The sequence below is a fragment of the Ursus maritimus genome, unplaced genomic scaffold (assembly GCF_017311325.1).
Source record: "Ursus maritimus isolate PB19 unplaced genomic scaffold, ASM1731132v1 scaffold_29, whole genome shotgun sequence".
In the NCBI taxonomy this organism is placed as follows: Eukaryota; Metazoa; Chordata; class Mammalia; order Carnivora; family Ursidae; genus Ursus; species Ursus maritimus.
This window is the reverse complement of record NW_024425452.1, coordinates 6473023-6491152: the sequence shown is the minus strand read 5'-3', so window position 1 is coordinate 6491152 and position 18130 is coordinate 6473023. Positions and strand designations below refer to the sequence as shown.

The window sequence follows — 18130 nt, the reverse complement described above, 5'->3', positions numbered from 1 at the left end:
CCTCAAGTTCATTAAAATAGAACTGATAATCAGCATTTCTTACATTTTTTTCAACAAAGGTTAAGTAAATCACTTTAAAATCATACACAAAACCCACCCCTCCTTTTTGTATTTTAAATAGAGCACAAAATTTGCATATGAGGGTACTTACTCAAAGAGTATTCAAAGAGAAGAAAATATGTGTAAGAAAATTTTTACACAGTATTACATTCCTTTTATATTACCAAATCAGATCTGTGACAAATCTCTACAAAAATCATATAAATTTTAAAAACAAAAGTATTTTAATCTCACAAAGACCAATTACTTAATAATTAGTTGAAAACAAATTACCATGCACACGTGACTAATGGCTCCTTCCAAAATAACAAATCCTAAGAACAACAAATATACAAAATCCATCTGAAGAGCAAACAAGTTGGAAAATTCAACTAAATAGTCCTCATTCAGATTTGTATTCCCACTATTAGAGAAAACACTATAGAAATTGGTTTTAAGCATGTTTCAAGCCATATAAAATACCATGTATTTGTCATAAAATTTTATAAATTCACCAAAAAAGCCTTATGATAGTCTACTGGATACTTAAGTAAAAGACCAAAGTGTAACACACAGAATTAGTTAAAAATCTTTTAAGAGAAAATAATTACCCAAATACATGTACAATGTGTAATACCAATCCATAATTTTAGGGGGATAAAGATTTAAATTTTTTTATTCTTAAACCACATTAGGACAGTCATTTCAATCCATATTACTTGCTCTGTTTAGCTCAACATTTTCCCCACCAATGTTTTAAGAAATAATTAAGAGGGGATGCCTGGGAGTCTCAGTCGGTTGAATGTCCAACTTTGGATTTCAGCTCAGGACATGATCTCAGGGTCACTGGATTAAGCCCCAGGTCAGGCTCTGCACTCACCTGGTGGTCTGCTTCTCTCCCTCTCTCTCCCTCTGTCCCCCCCTCCACCCAACACACACACTCACTCTCTCTCAAATAAATCTTAAAAACAAAACAAAATTTTAAAAAAAAGAAAGAAAGAATTAAGAGGACATGCTTTAAAATCACAGCAACAGAAACTTTAATCCAGCCTTCTCCACATCCTCTCTCTGACCTTGGGTGAGTAACAATCGCTTTAACTTCAATTTCTGATTTTGAAAAATGGAAACAATGATGTTTTACCCCAGAATGCTCCAGTGGAAATTAAATAGTGAGTAAAATACCTAGCATTGTAAGCATTCCCTAAATGCTAATAATTAGCAAAATTTCAATTAAAAAGAATTTTTAAGGTTACCAAAAAATGGAAAGTTGCTTTAAAAGGCAATTTCACTCTTTAAGTAGCCCTTAAAAGTGTAATTAAGTTATATAACTCCAAGAACCTATAAGAAAATCAGGATCATGAAATCATTTTATTTTCTCCATGTTGCCAAGCGTTACACCAAAAGTAAATACGTGCATTAAAAAATAACCTAAATCCTTATACTCAAAGAGGTGTTAAATTCAAATTACCAGAAAACATTATCTGGCCAGGGTTGAGAGCAGGGGACTTTGTTTTATTTATCTTTGTATTCCCAAGCCCCATCACAGTGCCTAACATATCAAATGTACTAAACAGCTATTTGTAGCACTGAAATGAAAGATATTACATTGCCTAGAATTTTAAATTCTTCTTTCAACACAAGTATAATGATACTTAATACTCATTCAGCATATATTTGAGTGGCTGCTACTAGAAGGTAGCCACTTGTTCCAGGTACCAGGGAGGAAGGGAGGAAGGGAGGAAGGAAGGAAGGAAGGAAGGAAGAAAAAAAAAAAAAAAAAGAAGCTGTGCACTCCTGGAATATATACTCTACATTTATATTCTAAAAGGGTAAGACAAATAAGCAATAAACATGTAAATAAGGAAAATACAAAGTAAGTTACAATGTAGAAAGAATGGATTAAAAAAAAGTAGGGCAGGATAAGGAGGATCAAGAATGGCTATTATCTGTAACCCTAAGGACACCTCTCAGAGGAAGAGTTAAGAATTGGTTCCACATTTACAGTAGTTAAGAGTAGCACAAGCACTGGAATACACACAGTTGCCTGGATTCAGTAGTAACTACTTAACTACTTCTGTGCTTCCTTCCTAATCTGTAAAACAAGAAAAATAACAGAACCCAAAAATATATAGATTTGTTGTGAGAATTAAATAATGCCTGTAAAGTGCTCAAACTATGGCTTAAATAGGAGTACCTAATAATATTCACCAAATGTTAACATCCATCACAGTATACTGCAATATACTGCAATCTCCCCACTAATCATCAGCAACCCAGGGTAAGGAACTTGTCCACCTTTTTATTTGGAATGCTTCTCTCAGAACTGATACACAAGACCTCAAGAAATATCTGTCTAATTTAAACCAAAGTATTTACTGACAAGACAGGATTATAATTATTATTATTGTGGGAAAAAGCAACTACTGTGGGACGTGACTGATTACAAAGAACCAGAAATGTTAAAAGGTGGGAAAGAATTCACAGAATAGCTATTTAAGAGTCCTTGAGAACTTTTTTCAGAATTCAGACCTCACTGAAAATCCAATAAAAGAAATAGATCCTTTGCCCAAAACAATTCCATCACAGAGGTCCATGCAAAATGTTACATGTTTAAAACTGACAGGCTCTTGAAATATATTCCGATGTCATTTCTGAGAACACATTATATGCCCAATAATTATTTCTGCGTTTTTCTCTTGTGCTCTTGGCCAACAGCATTTATTTGTGAAATACCACTCTTAAATCTTACTTATCTAAGAAGTTAAGCATTAAAAATTGAAAGAACAGCTCTCCAATTACTAAGGCCAAATAATACCTTCAGGTAACAATCCGAATGTCGTTTAAAGGCTTCAAATTCTCTAATATACCAGAAGGCCAAGTGCCAAAAACTGTATTTTATTTAGAAGACAGAATGAAATAAACTTCAGGCCTACTACATGCAATCTACTAAGCTGAGCATTTTTTTCCAAGAGAAAATATATTTAACTTATTTAACTGTAATAAATCATCACTAATTAAATATCTAATACGGAATTAATCAGATAAAACCAAAAATGGTTTATCATTAACAAACCCTAAAATAGTACAATTCCTTATATAATAATTTACAATTGAATAACTTAGAAATATTTTTGTATATATTCTCATTAGATTCACAACAAACCTAAAGGTTTACATTCTAAAACTGCCACGTGACTACTAAGCACTTGAATTGTGGCTAGTCCAAACGGACATGTTAGATAAATGTAACATGCATATCTGATTTCAAAGACAAAAAAAAATGTAAACTATCTCATTAATTTTTATACTGAATATATGTGGAAATAATTATTTTCTTTAACCCAACACATCCAAAATATTAAAATTAATTTTACCTGTTCCTTTTAACTTTTTAACATAGCTATTAGTAAACTTTTAATTATTTATGGAATTTATCAGGTTAGTATGCTTCAAAGAACATGTGTATACTTGCTTCGCAACACCCATTTAAGATGATATAATCTCACAGTTCAATCAACATTGTTTAAGTTATTTTAAACAAATGTTTAAGCAACTTAAGCCTTTACACTTAAATTTGTTTAACACGATAAATTGGGGACTTACATAGAAATGTCTCTGATTTGTGAAATAGGTAATTTTCCCTTTATTTACTAGGAGAATGTAACATCAATGCAACACAGACAGGGTAAGCCATCAGCAACCCACCTGACAAGACACTTACTATCCCAAATTACGCTATTAAAAGAATTTAAGAGACTCAATGAGTCTTACAGAAAGGATTAAAGAATTTATTTCTTTTTTTAAAATTTTATTTTTAAATAATTTCTACACTCAATGTGGGGCTTGAACTCACAACCCTGAGACCAAGAGTCACACAATCTGACTGAGCCAGCCAGGGGCCCCTAAAGAGTTTATTTCTAAAAATAAAGTTAGACTTCATACCACCTTGAAACAGTAGCTCCAGTAGTCAGCATTTTGTTAACCTGGTTTAGGTGGACATATTTCAATATACTTAAATTTTGTGTTATTCATTAGACTGGCTGGATCCCTCTCCCCAATTATTCCAAATTAAAGTATTATTGAATCACAGATTTAGTGGATGCATAGCAGGCTTACAATTTTCTGCTAATTATTAAGGGGGTTAAATTTTTTTAGTAGAATAAGTGATACAGTCTCTGACAACAATGAGCTCAGGGCAAATAAGGTCATTCATTACACATGAAATGAAGAGAATAACAAAGGAGTTTTTATTTAGGCTTTACACTACGAGGTTCTAACTGTAAATTCAACTGGGTTTTATTAAATATAAAGAATATGAGAAATTCAGGAAATATCTGTACGAAAGGAATTATCTTAGGATCTAAAATATCACCTTTACATCTTCATTTGACATTCATTCTGAAATTCTGCACTCTCAACAGATTTATTTTCATCATTTAAGGCAAATTTTTTAACTGCTTTATAAAATGTGTTAGATAAGAATGGTCTGATTAATAGTTAAGTAAAAATGGAGTCTTTGTCTTATTTATACACACACACCCCAAAACAGCAAGACAAAATACTCAACAGAGTGCAACCTGACGCAGCAGAGCAGGAATTTAAACTAAAGTCTAACACAAAGCTGATATTAGGAGAACACATTTCTAAAGAACTTAAAGTTTCTACTCCAGAATAAATAAGAAGCATGTAGGAGAGTATACATTTGAAAGATCAACTTTAGTATTTCCTAAAATTCTTTAGCCAAGACTGATGGTCTCAATTCTACAAATATATTAACTTCTGTGTTGCAAGTGAGTGATCAGAAGGCAGTTCGGCTGTAAGAGCAGACAGCAATGCCTAAATCAAAGGAACTTGTTTCTTCAAACTTTTCTGGCAGCCATTCTAACAGTGAGGCTGACAAAAAGTTAAAGAGGAAAAAGCAAGTTGCTCCACAAAAACCTGTGAAGAAGCAAGACTGGTGAAACTTCAAGAGCCCTGTCATCCTCTGAGCAGAGCAGCAGAAGAGACAATAACATGTTTCAGATAGGGAAAATGAGGTACGTCAGTGTTCAGGACTTTAAAGGGAAAGTTCTAATTGATATTAAAGAATACTGGATGGATCCAGAAGGTGAAATGAAACCTGAAAGGAAAGGTATTTAAATTCCGAGCAATGGAGCCAACTGAAGGAACAGATCTGACATTGATAATGTGGTAAGAAAACTATAAAAACAGAGCCATATAAAACCTGTACAGTTCTAGTTGTTTTAATCTGTCTTTCTACATTGGCTTTTGTTTTCTGAACATTGTTTTCCAAGCTACTGTATATCTGGATTGCAGAACAACTTGTAAGATGAATACTTTTTATGTGCCTTATTAAAAGTGTTCTGAGTGAAGCTAATTGTAAACTTTAAGGAGGACTGCTCTGTGCCCACCACCTGGTGTAAAATAAAATCAAGTAATATAATCTTAAAAAACAAACAAACATATATATTAATTTCTATACTTAAAACCAAAAACAAACAATTTGGCACTTATTATAATAATCACGATAAATAAATGCTCTAGAAATTTCACTCTTACAGTTACTAAAGTCAGTCTAGATGTTAGGTAAATTTCTGGCCTCAGTACTAGGGCACTGATAGATACTAAGAACGTTAAGACGGTTTTAATATTTCAGGTAAAAGGATCTTAAGTGTACCTAACTCTAAAGACTCAGTGCCAGGAATAGGAAAAATACATATATATAAATATCTTGACTACTGCCATGTCACTGGTCAAACTAATGAGAGAGGAACAAATGCCTTCTAACACAGGAATCTATATCCTGATCTTCCTCATGCTTCTGTAACATTTTAACATATCTGAAATGGAATACATCCTCTTAATGTGCTACATTCCCTCTTGTTTGGATTTCTAATGATTCATGTGTTATTTTATTCCTATCATGTTAAGTCATATCCATATCATAGCACTACAAGCCATCCCAAAACATTCATGACATTCATCAACACTGGGAGGGAGGAAGAGAGAGGAGCATTTATGTTAGAATCTCCAGGGGTTGAGGAATTTTTTTTTTAATCCCAGTGATTCCAGTAATAGGCCCAACCCATAACACTGCTATAAACTACTTAAGACATCAAAACATATTTGTCCTAATCCCCCCAGTGCCTAGCATGACATTAATCACATTCCTCAGATTAAGGCAAATACCTCTTTTTTTTTTTTAAGATTTTATTTATTTATTTGACAGAGATAGAGACAGCCAGCGAGAGAGGGAACACAACCAGGGGGAGTGGGAGAGGAAGAAGCAGGCTCATAGCGGAAGAGCCTGACGTGGGGCTCGATCCCATAATGCCGGGATCACGCCCTGAGCCGAAGGCAGGCGCTTAACCGCTGTGCCACCCAGGCGCCCCAAGGCAAATACCTCTTGATTAATCTTTCATATAAAGCTCCTTTCCTTGACCATAAGACCTTGCAACAGAACCTTTCTCTTAATGTTGGTGGTAACTATTTGTTACTGTTAACATAAAGTATTTTTCTACTAGAAATTCCCAGTAATTAGGTGCCACCCAGTCACTCTCTTGCAATTACCTGAACACCAAACCATCAAAAAGAACCTGAGCTACTAGACACTAAAACAGATCCTGGAATTTAGGATCCCATATTAGTCACCTCTGTTTTGTAACTTAGTTGGGAAAGAGAATAGGATCATGATGGAAACTTTAATAACAGATATAGAATTTGAAAGATTATAAAATGCAAGTCTCCTAGAGGCACTGGAAAGGACTGATATGGTATAAATAGAGGTTCTAGGAAAGAAAGAGTCTATATAACACTGCCATATCTGTCAACAGGATCAATATCTTAGGCTACATATCAATTTAGAACAATAAATTTTTTAAAAGCAGAGCTTCCTCTTGGAGTAAAAGTCCTTTTAAATGCAAACAACTAGTAAATACATTTTCAGTTGAATGAAATCTGTCACTGAGAGAGAACATCATCCAGGTACCAAGACCTTCAGAAACAAACAAAAGCCAAAATAAAACAAAAAAGAAACAATGTCAAATTTAGTCCAAAGGAGGAAACTTTTAGGACCCCAAAAGGAAAATGCCTACCTCACTTGGAGCTAAAACCAGAGTCTCTGACTGAAAAATGAAAGTACATTAGACCCACGAACACAGGTTTGAACTGCCCAGGTCCATTTATACACAGATTTTTTTTTTATATAAATAGAGCATGATACTGCAAATATATTTTCTCTTCCTTCTGACTTTTTTTTTAAGTAAGCTCTAGGCCCAACATGGGGTCTGAACTCACAGGACCCCAAGATCAAGAGTCCCACACTCTAAAAATAAGCCAGCCAGATGCCCCCATTCAATTTTAATAACATTTTTTTTTCTCTAGCTTATTTTAAGACTACAATAGATAATACATGCAACATACAGAATATGTGTTAATTGACTGTTTTATCAGTAAGGCTTCTGACCAAAAGTAGTCTATTAGCGAGTCTTAGGGGAATCAATCAAAGTTATACTGGAATTTTCAACTTGGGGGGAAGGGGGCGTTCAGCACCCCTAACCCCGGAGTTGTTCAAGGATCAACTAGTTATTATAACACAGTCTTGGGTCAGAGAAGCCCTAGTAAGAGTATGAAGGGAATTTTATCTGCTTAACAATGGTATTAAATGACTCTGAACTAGTCTAAGTATCTAACATGAACCTAAAAGAAAACTGGAGGAAAGGGAGTATGGTAGGAGGAGTGAAAAGGACAGATGCACTTTCCAAAAACAAAAAACAAAAACCCAAGTCTTTCTAACAAATACCCAAACTCGACTTCAGTGAACCAAGAAACCAATAATTATTGATACTTTCAAATTGCTTATGTCTTACTTGCCTGTTTAATATTATATTGGTAGTTACAACTACTCAACACTTGTTAAGGATTGTGTGCTTATTTCTAAAACGGAATGGTAGGCTGAAACTGTAATCTGCTTTGCAATGGGTCTGAAAGAGGAGGAACTCAGGTGAAAAAGAACAGCAAAGAAAAAGCAGACACATCAAATCCCTGGGACTGAATAAACAGAAAGAATCCCAGACTGTGACCAGTGAATACCCTCTCAAGCATTTAGACAGAGAATCTCATTCCACCCCAGTTATCCCCAGATCCAGGTACGAACACAAACTACTAGTATACTCTCAAAACAGAAAATATGTAAGAGCTATAGCTTTGGAGCTCAGCATCTTTCAGTATTACTGCTTGGCTCATCCTAAACAATTCCAATAACCAAGTTCATTTTTGTGCCTGGGAACAAATACCTACCTTGTATCTCATAAAAATCTGAGCCCTGTCTGGTTTGTTTCCTTATGGCTAGGTCTTCAAGGCCTGCTGCCAAACCCCATTTCCTCCCCTTTCCCACAGGATGTCAGTCTGAACGTCTACCTAGTGCCTGCTACCAACCACCATCCCACTCCCACACCAAGGCATCCCACTCCAGCTATTTGTCTATATACTGCCTTTTACTACACATGTCCCTCATGTTAACAGACTGACTACAGGAATATATGGACCTCTATCCAGATTACCCAGACCAGTGTTTTGGCCTCTCCTCCACCTAGAAAGACCAAAATCCTACTTGAGATCAACCTAATAGCTGGATATCAAATCCTACAACTAAGCAAGTCACAGATCCACCATAATAATAACAACCCAATTTACCTAATTTCAATCACATCATATTAGATTTTATTCACCCTTTCTCTTTTGAACACAAACTGAACACTTTCAGATCTTTAACACCTTGCTTCACCAGTTTACCTAGAAAACAAAACTGCAGCTTTGTCCTCTTCTCAACCAAATCACGAGTCATTACATCTTTTTCTGCCTATCTTCAAGCCCTTGCCATGACACCCCTTTTTACATACACATCAGAAAATTAAACATTTATCATACTTAAAATACACGTTTTAAGTTTTTAATTCCAGTTAGTTAACACACTGTGTTGTATTAGTCTCAGGTGTACAATATAGTGATTCAACACTTCCATACAACATCCAGTGCTCATCACAAGTGCAGTCCTTAATCCCTATCAAATACTTCACCCATCCGCCACCCACCTTCCCTATGGTAACCCTCAGTTTGTTCTCTATAATCTAAAGTCTGTTTCTCACGTTGTCTCTTCTTTCCCTTCACATGAGTGAAATCATATGGTATTTTTCTTTCTCTGACTTATTACACTTAGCATTATGCTCTCTAGCTCCATTCATGTCACTGCAAATGGCAAGATTTCATTCTTTTCTATGGTTGAATAATATTCCATCGTGTGTGTGTGCACACACATGTATATATATGCCACATCTTCTTTATCCATTCATCAGTCAGTGGACACTCGGACTGTTTCCATAACTTGAATATTGTAATTATTTACAATAATTATAATTATAAACATAGGGGTGCTGGGGCTGCCTGGGATGCCTGGGTGGCTCAGTCGGTTAAGCATCTCACTCATGATTTCAGCTCAGGTCATGATCTCAGGGTCACGAGACTGAGCCCCGTGTCAGGATCTGTGCTGGGTATGGAGCCCTGCTTAGGATTTTCTCTCTCTCTCTCTCTGCCCCCCACTATTCTTCTCTCAATCAAATCAATCAATAAGCACAGAGGTACATGTAGCCCTCTGAATAAGTATTTTTGTATTCTTTGGGTAAATACTTAGCAGTGCAAATGCTGAACCATAAGGTAGTTCTATTTTTAACCTCTTTTGAGAAACCTCCATACTGCTTTCCAGAGTGCTTGCACCAAGTCTGGATTCCCCCGAACAGTGCATCAATGTTCCTTTTTCTCCACATCCTCATGAACACCTGTTGTTTCTCGTGTTGATGATTTTAGCCATTCTGACAGGTGTGAGGTGATAGTTCATTATAGTTTTGATTTGCATTTGCCTGATAATAAGTGATGTTCAGCACCTTTTCATGTCACTGCTGGCTACTGTATGTCTTCTTTAGAAAAATGTCTATTCATGTATGCTGCCCATTGGTTATTTGGATTATTTGGTATTTGGGTGTTGAGTTTTCTAAGTTCTTTATATAGTTTGGATACTAACTCTTTATCAGATGTATCATTTGCAAATATCTTCTCCATTCTTGCCTTTTAATTTTGTTGATTGCTTCTTTTGCTGTGCAGAAACTTTTTATTTTGATGTAGTCCCAACAGTTCATTTTTGCTTTTATTTTCCCTTGTCTCAGGAGACATATCTAGAAAGAAGTTGCTATGATATCAAAGAAGTTACTGCCTATGTTCTCTCCTAGGATTTTTATGGTTTCAGGACTCATATTTAGTTTTAATCCTTTCTGAATTTATTCCTGTGTATGGTGTACGAAAGTGGTCCAGTTTCATTCTTTTGCAAATTGTTCCCACTTTTCCCAACACCATTTGTTAAAGAGACTGTCTTTTTCCCACTGGATATTCTTTTCTGCTTTGTCAAAGATTAATTGACCTTATAATTGTAGGTTTATTTCTGGATTTTCTATTCTGTTCCATTGATCTATGTATCTATTTTTGTACCAGTACCATACTATTTTGATTACTACAGCTTTGTAACGTAACTTGAAGTCCAGAATTGTGATGGCTCCAGCTTTGCTTTTCTTTTTCAAGACTGCTTTGGCTATTCAGGGTCTTTCGTGTTCCACACAAACTTTAGAACAGCTTGTTCTAGTTCTGTGAAAAATGCTGTTGGTATTTGGATAGGGATTGCATTAAATGTGTAGATTGCTTTAGGTAGTACATTTTTAAATGTTTATTCTTCTAATCCATGATCATGGAATGCCTCTCCATTTCTTTGTGTCGTCTTCAGTGTCTTTCATCAGTGTTTTATAGTTTTCAAAGTACAGGCCTTTCACCTCTTTGGTTAGGTTCATTCCTAGGCATCTTATTATTTCTGGTACAACTGTAAATAGGACTGTTTTCTTAATTTCACTTTCTGCTGCTTCCTTATTGGTGTATAGAAATGCAACAGATTTCTGTACATTGATTTTGTATCCTGTGACTTCACTGAATTTATTTATCAGTTCTAGCAGTTTTTTGGTAGAGTCAGGTTTTCTATATAATGTATCATGTCACCTGCAAATAGGGAAAGTTTTACTTCTTCATTACAAATTTGGATGCCTTTTATTTCTTTTTGTTGTGTGATTGCTGTGGCTAGGACTTCAGTACTATGCTAAATAAAAGTGGTTGAGAGTAGACATCCTTCCTTGTCTTGTTCCTGACCTTAGAGGAGGAGCTCTCAGTTTTTCCCCATGCAAGATGTTAGCTGTGTTTTTTCATAGATGGCTTTTATTATGTTCAGGTATGTTCCTGCTAAACATACTTTGTGGAGGGTTTTTATCATGAATATATGTTGTACTTTGTCAAATGCTTTTTCTGCATCTATTGAAATGATAATATGGTTCTTAGTCCTTTCTTTTATTGATGCAATGTATCACACTCATCGATTCGGAATGAAGTACATTTCATAAAAAAGGATATTCTATCACAGATGAGAGGGCAAAAAAAATCACAGGTCTGGATTACATACAAATAAAAATCTGGAGGTATTTTTTCATTAGCAAATGGAATGAACCAAAAGCACTTCATGTTTAACAACTCTGTTTTTATCTCAAATGCCTTAAAAGTTGTATTTTATTAAGTTAATGTGACATCACTTTACTTTGCAAACTCCTCATTTAGAGAAGTATATGGCATATGTCAGGCTAGTTTCCATAGGAAAATATAAAATATTATCAGTGTGAATTTCCACCCTTAATGGGATTTTATATAACTGTAACTATGCAAAATTTGAAACACTTAGAAAAACCTGATCACTAGTACTTAGTAATTAAGGAATACAACTTATTATTAGTTTTGTTAGTGATCCAAATTTGAAACAAAAATTTCCTAATATTCCTAGTTCATGCTCTGGATTAGTTTAACTGAAGTAAATCCTGAGACTGAAAGGTGAGCCCTTAGCAGGCAATTTCCATTTGCCACTACTTATCTTCATGAATCAAGATTTTCTCCAAATAGTGCAACAAAGTAAAATAAGGAAATAAATCACTCTATTATATTGGTGCACAGATCATCTCTAATCCAATTGCACTTTCCTGTCCATTAACACTGCCTCATAATTTAAACATGTTGATTGGCCATATGTGAGCTTAAAAAAAAAAAAAACCCTTTAAGAAGTTCATTACCTTACCTAAAATTAACAGAAATTCAATCCTTAAAATCCACTTACTTTTTCAAAAATAAAAATTCACATATTTTAACACTTTGTGTCATTCACTGTCTTTTCTCCTCCAAAATGCAGATCTGTATTTCTGGAATAAGAAAAGTTAAGTTTTGCCTTTCTATATCTCTAAACTCTACCCAAATAATTTCACAGAGAGTACCTCAAATTTTTAATGTTAAACATTCTTGTATATTTAACAAATGAAGAAACTAAAAGCAGTGCTTTAGTTTAACATAAAATTCAAGGAAACTAGTCTCTCCTCGTACTCATCCCATTTACTTTTCCAGAAACTACTAAACTTACTATCAATAATAGACTTTTTCAAAATATAATCAATATTGGAAAAAATCTTCCTACATAATTTTTATAAGGATACATAAAATTAAATTTCTGAGGAAAAAAAATGAATTTCTGCATTACTACAAAACATCTTATCCCACCAATCCTGTAAATGCAATATGGCTCCTAAAAAGCTCAAAAATTAAGAATTGTTTTTATAAGTTGGTGCAAGAATTAGGGAAATCATTTGAAAATGAAAATAACAGCAATCAACACTGGCCATGTTCCAAACACTTTACAAGCATTAGCTCATCCAATCCCCACAACAACCTATGAGGTTATTTTTACTGCATTTACAGAGTAAGAAACTGAAGCAGAGACAGGTTAAGTAACTTGCTCAGTCACAACAGCTAACAGGTGGAAGAGCCAAGATTTGCTTTAAGCTGTCCGAGTCCAGAGCTCTGCTCTTAACTCTCTAGCTATGCTACCTAAAGAGTGCACATGGTAGGAACCATCACTTAATAGGTATTCAAGTTATTTCAAAACAAAGAAATTAATTTTTTTATTCTGCGACACACCAGATAAAATAACATATAACTATTTTAAGCTGCCATCTTAAATCATACAAAATAAAGACTGCTTATAACAAAACCAAGCAAATGAGATTTATATTAAAGGGGAAACTCCTTTTAAACGAGTTTGAATGAATTATTACATGACCAATAAATGTAAAGTATACATTCATATGGAAATGTCTGACAAATACCTTTCAAAAATTAACTACAAATGCCCCCAAGCAATCAATCTTCAAAACACATGCTGTGTAGTCAAGTTGAGAGCATACAAACATCACACTTTACCTAGATAATGTGGCAAATTGCCTAACCAGAATAGAGCAAGAGAAGTCACTAAGAAAAGGCCTCTGAACAATTAAAATAGATACTCCAATGTCAAAATATTGATGCTAATTTTCCTCAAGATAACATCTCACACACTAAATAAGAACATACTTATTTTCCCCTTATGCAGAATTACAAATGTGAATATGATTCCTACACTTGTAGAAAAATTAGAAAAGGGAAAGTGAAGGGGGCACTAATCACAGTGACAACCAACCAATAGGAAAGCAGAAAAATATTTATTTAAGTAACTTCAAAATGCAAAGGAATCTACCAACAGTCCTATACACAGTCCAACACACCCCTCAAGGCATCACGGTAACTGATGGGTCATAAATGATGACCCTAGGCCATCAAAAGGTTTAATTACACTCTGCATCCTATTTAAGACAAAAAATAATTACATATTTTAGTATGATTTTCATCCAAATCAGTGAAAGTGGTTTTATAATTTGATGCTTAAAGGAATGAACCCTCAAAATACTCAGTAAACTCAACTAATCAATTAGAAAGGAATTCATGTGAAAGTTCCAAACAGCAAAGGTTTTACTGTCTGGAGATTTAAGAGCACTTTGTGTACAAAAGCTACCTGAAAGACATAAAAGTAGAAGTCTAGCAAAATACAGAAGAGCTAAGTGAGGATCTGTAAACACTGTGCTTAAAGCATTTCCCACAAAACATTGTGTGGGCAGAAGGTGCCACATCAGCAGTAGTCTGTATTTGTCCTGCTTCTAAATCATTTGTTAGTTGCATGAATTATTAATTTCGGTTAACAGTGTGCTGATATGAAGAGTACCAACTCTCAACTACAAAAAATGATAGAGTCCTCCTGATTTACTCTACAAAACCAACCTGGGATTATTCTCATAGAGCATGCTTACGCTCGTCAGTGGCACAAATTTATATTTTATAATGGCACACATTTATAATGGCACACACACTTCCTTTAAATTGCTTTTAATTTTTCAAGGATTAAGAGAGTGTCTAGCCCACACCGAAATGTGTTATCAAAAGAACTGTTACACTACTCAACAAAACTCCCTTTCAAACCAGGCTGCAACACATTCTGCTTTTTCTAGCTCCAAACAAAACTTTAAAGCACATAGTAAATAACATATAAGGCCTTGTACTTTTCTCTCCTCTCGCAAGGAAGTCTAACTCCAAACAGGAAACAGCTTCTCAAAGGGTTCAACACTGAAATCCTATCAAACCCTAACTCAGTCCTCAGGAAGAGATTTAATATTTAAGTGCCAACACACTTGCCTAGGTAAAAACAAAATAAATACTCAAGCTTCCCTGTCCTTGAGACATCCCTCCCTTGAAAGTTTTGGCGGAGGAAAAAAATTACCTTTCCTAATAACAACAAACGGAAAACTTATTAAAAGGCCAATCTATACAAAGCCTAGCAGAAGATGAAGAAGTTAAAAGTGCTACTTTGTCAAGTTTTTCCATCGCCCTCCCCCATCCGATCAGAAGTGGGGAGGGAAGGAGGACGCTGGGGAAGGGAGGGCAGTTCGGGCTTAGGTTAGCTGGGCAGTGGGCGAGGAGAGGGGACCGGGTGCCCCTCCCCCATTCCCTCACTTTTCCCGAGAGCAGGAAGAGGCGAGGAGGGGAGCGCAGGAGAAAGCACCCGAAAGCCCTCCGACCAGTTTCTCCGCGACAAGAGCAAGGTGGAAGGCAGCGCGAGGAGGGGCGGTGGGGAGGGTGCGGTATTGCCGCGAAGGGGCTGACCCCGGTCCCTCCCTGCGGAGACCTACAAGGGGAACCGCCTGCCCGAATCGCCGAGGTCCAGCCGGGCGGCGGGAAGCGCCCGCGAGTCTCTTACCCATGCTGGGGGCTCCCGCGGGGAGAAGCCCGGCGCCCCCTGCTCCTCCTCTGGCTGATCGCGCGGCCGCACTTGCGGCGGGAGGCGGGCTCCGCGCTCTGCTCCTGCCCCTCCTGAGCTCAGGCGGGGCGAAGAGGCGCCTCCATCCGCCCGCGGCGTTTCCCGGACAGTCCCGTCGGCGCGGCCCGCGAGCAAGAAGCGACAGCCGCGGTTCCTCGCGCCTGGCCTCCGCCGAAGCCGCTGCGGCGGGAGGGCCCTCCCCCGCCCGCACAGACGGCGGCTTTCCCAAACCCCGGTCGTTCCCGCAGCAGGGGTGGGACCTGCCGGTATGTCCAGGCCGCCCGCTCCAACCCGGAGCGCCGGCCGAGCCCCGAAGCCCGCCTCCCGCCCCTCCCTTCGACAACCGTCGTTCTAGAACGCGACACCGAAAACTGAGGTGGAGACCCCACAGAGGCCGGGAAGGTGCCGGGAGCTGGACCCGGGAGGAGAGAAGTCTCGCGAGAACCCCTCGTTCTCCCTGCCCCGCCCCCTCCGCGTCCCGTCTCACTACCCGGCACCCCAGCTGGTGCCAGGTGCGGTGACGTCAGGGCTGAGGAGTCGCGCGCCACCCGCGTCCAGGTGCAGTAGGCTGAAGAGGAAGGAATCCGGAAGAGCTGCGGCTACTCCTTCGCCTTGAAGTTCTGCACAGCTGGGACGGCCGTTTTGTATGGTTTGTCGCCCCAGATGGATACGAAGTTTTTTGCTCATAAGCAAAGTGAGCCTGTATTGTGAGCCTGTGTTGCCCCACTTTCCGCGGGGGCGATGAGGTGTTGCTTTGTGCGGAGCAGCAGGTTCTGGGGGACATAACAGAAAACAGATGGCAAGAGACAGAAACAGAGAACAGAAAGAGACCTCCTACTTTCAACCCTCAGAGGCCCAGCTGCTCCTGGGACCCCCGTAGTTTACCTTGCAAAGTTCTTAAGGAATCACAAGCATTTGTTCGTGGGAAAAAAACAAAACCCTAGGCACACACACAAAAAATTATATTTTACAGAAATAAATTATTGGTTCATTTAGCCTCTGTCAGCTGACTACGATATCTAAATCCCTTTACTTGAGCAGGGGGAGAAATAGTCATGATTTGAAATTTTGCCAGGCATTTTTTCGAGCCTCAATGAAGGACATGGGATTACTGTAATCAAACATGAGCATTTCTTAGAAGAGTTGGAAACAAGTGTAATTCAGCCAGCTTTCTCCCCCACTGTTTAAATAGACCCAATTCCAGACGGATGTGTGGAGAGCAACATTTGTTGACTGCCAACTACTGTGCCTAATGCTTTTTAAAGAAATTATATCATTTAATTCTCAAAACTATGAATTGTAAGAATTACAAATCTAAACACTAAAACTGCCTTGCTGTTTGGAATCAAGCAGACCTGGGTTTCTGAAACAGCACAGCCATTTACTTTTTTGTTGGATCTTGGGTAAATTAACTAAACCTGGCTGAACTTCAGTTTCTTGAGTCTGAAAGAAATCTTTACACTGTATAGTGTCTGTCACATAGTAGCAATCTTCTAAATATTTATTCTCACTATAGACCTGCTTTATAGACCTGCCTTTGCCATCTTTTAATATTTTTTCTTCCAAAAAGGTTGCATATGGTACCTTTATAGCAAGAATTGTCAATCATAATCAGAGCTGAAAAGGACAAAAGAAAAAAAGGTTAATATGCATACCTAAATGAGATGTACATGTTGGTTGTGTTGTATTAAAACTACAGAGCATGTGCCCTTTGTCAATCAGATATTTTTTAGTACAGTCGACATACAATATTATAGGAGTTTGAGGTGTACGATATGGTGATTCAACATATATACATTATTACACTAGGTTGTTGCAGAATTGCAGGGTTCTTGTCTCACCGAGTTGAAGAATGAATCTCCTAGACACAAAAGGGTGAAGTGAAAGTTTATTAAGTGAAGGTAAGAACAGAAAGGAAAGGAAAAAACTCTCTAGGGTAAGAGGAGTCCCTAATAGGTTGCCATTGAGGGCTTTTTTGGTGGGTCTTTTACAGAAAACTGACCAGAGAACTTGACCTCACTAGTGGTAACACCATGTTTATTTCCCCTTCAAGTTTGGTAAATTTCAGTGGCCAATTTGTAACTTTCATGAAAATATCTTGTCTATAACATTTGAAACAAACAAGATGGTCTCCTTACATTCCCTTAGCTCTGGTTTTGCTTGTAACTTTGATGAAAATATCTCATCTGTAACATTTCTCCTCATCTGGGATTTCTTGAGCCTGGTCAGTAGCCCCCTACCTATCTCTTCCTACCTAGCCCTGCCTGTCCTTTACTGTGAACACCAGGATAAATTAAACTAGTATTTCTACCATACAAAGTTGTTACAATATTATTATCTGTATTCTCTATGTTGTACATTGCATCCCCATGTTTTGTTTATTTCATACCTGGAAGCTTGTACCTTTTATTCTCCTTCCTCCACTTTGCCCATCCTTCCACTCTCTTCCCTCTGGCAACCACCAGATTCTTCTCTGTAACTGTGAATCTGTTTTGTTTCATTTGTTTTGTTTTTTAGATTTCACATATAAGTGAAATCATACAGTATTTGTCTTTCTCTAACTGGCTTATTTCACTTAGCTTAATACCCTCCAGGTCCATTCATGTTGTCACAAATGGTAAGATTTGATTCTTTTTATGGCTGAGTAATATTCGTGTGTGTGTGTGTGTGTGTGTGTGTGTGTGTGTATACCACATCTCCATATATATATGCCACATCTTCTTTATCCATTCGTGTATGATAGACACAGGTTGTATCTGTATCTTGACTATTGTAAATACTTCCGCAATG

The 18130-nt window shown here is 37.2% G+C and overlaps 1 protein-coding gene and 1 pseudogene across 1 annotated transcript in view; one reads left to right on the top strand and one right to left on the bottom strand.

The window, feature by feature from the left end:
• The window catches only part of LOC103664137 (CD2 associated protein), a 123817-nt gene extending 106076 nt beyond the window's left edge, over positions 1-17741 (bottom strand). The window contains exon 1 of the mRNA XM_040643566.1: positions 15281-17741. Coding sequence (XP_040499500.1) covers positions 15281-15284 — 4 coding nt within the window. The 5' untranslated portion in view covers positions 15285-17741. The remainder of the gene's footprint in view (positions 1-15280) is intronic.
• On the top strand, positions 4872-5244 carry LOC103664028 (annotated as a pseudogene).
• Positions 17742-18130: the final 389 nt, after the last annotated feature.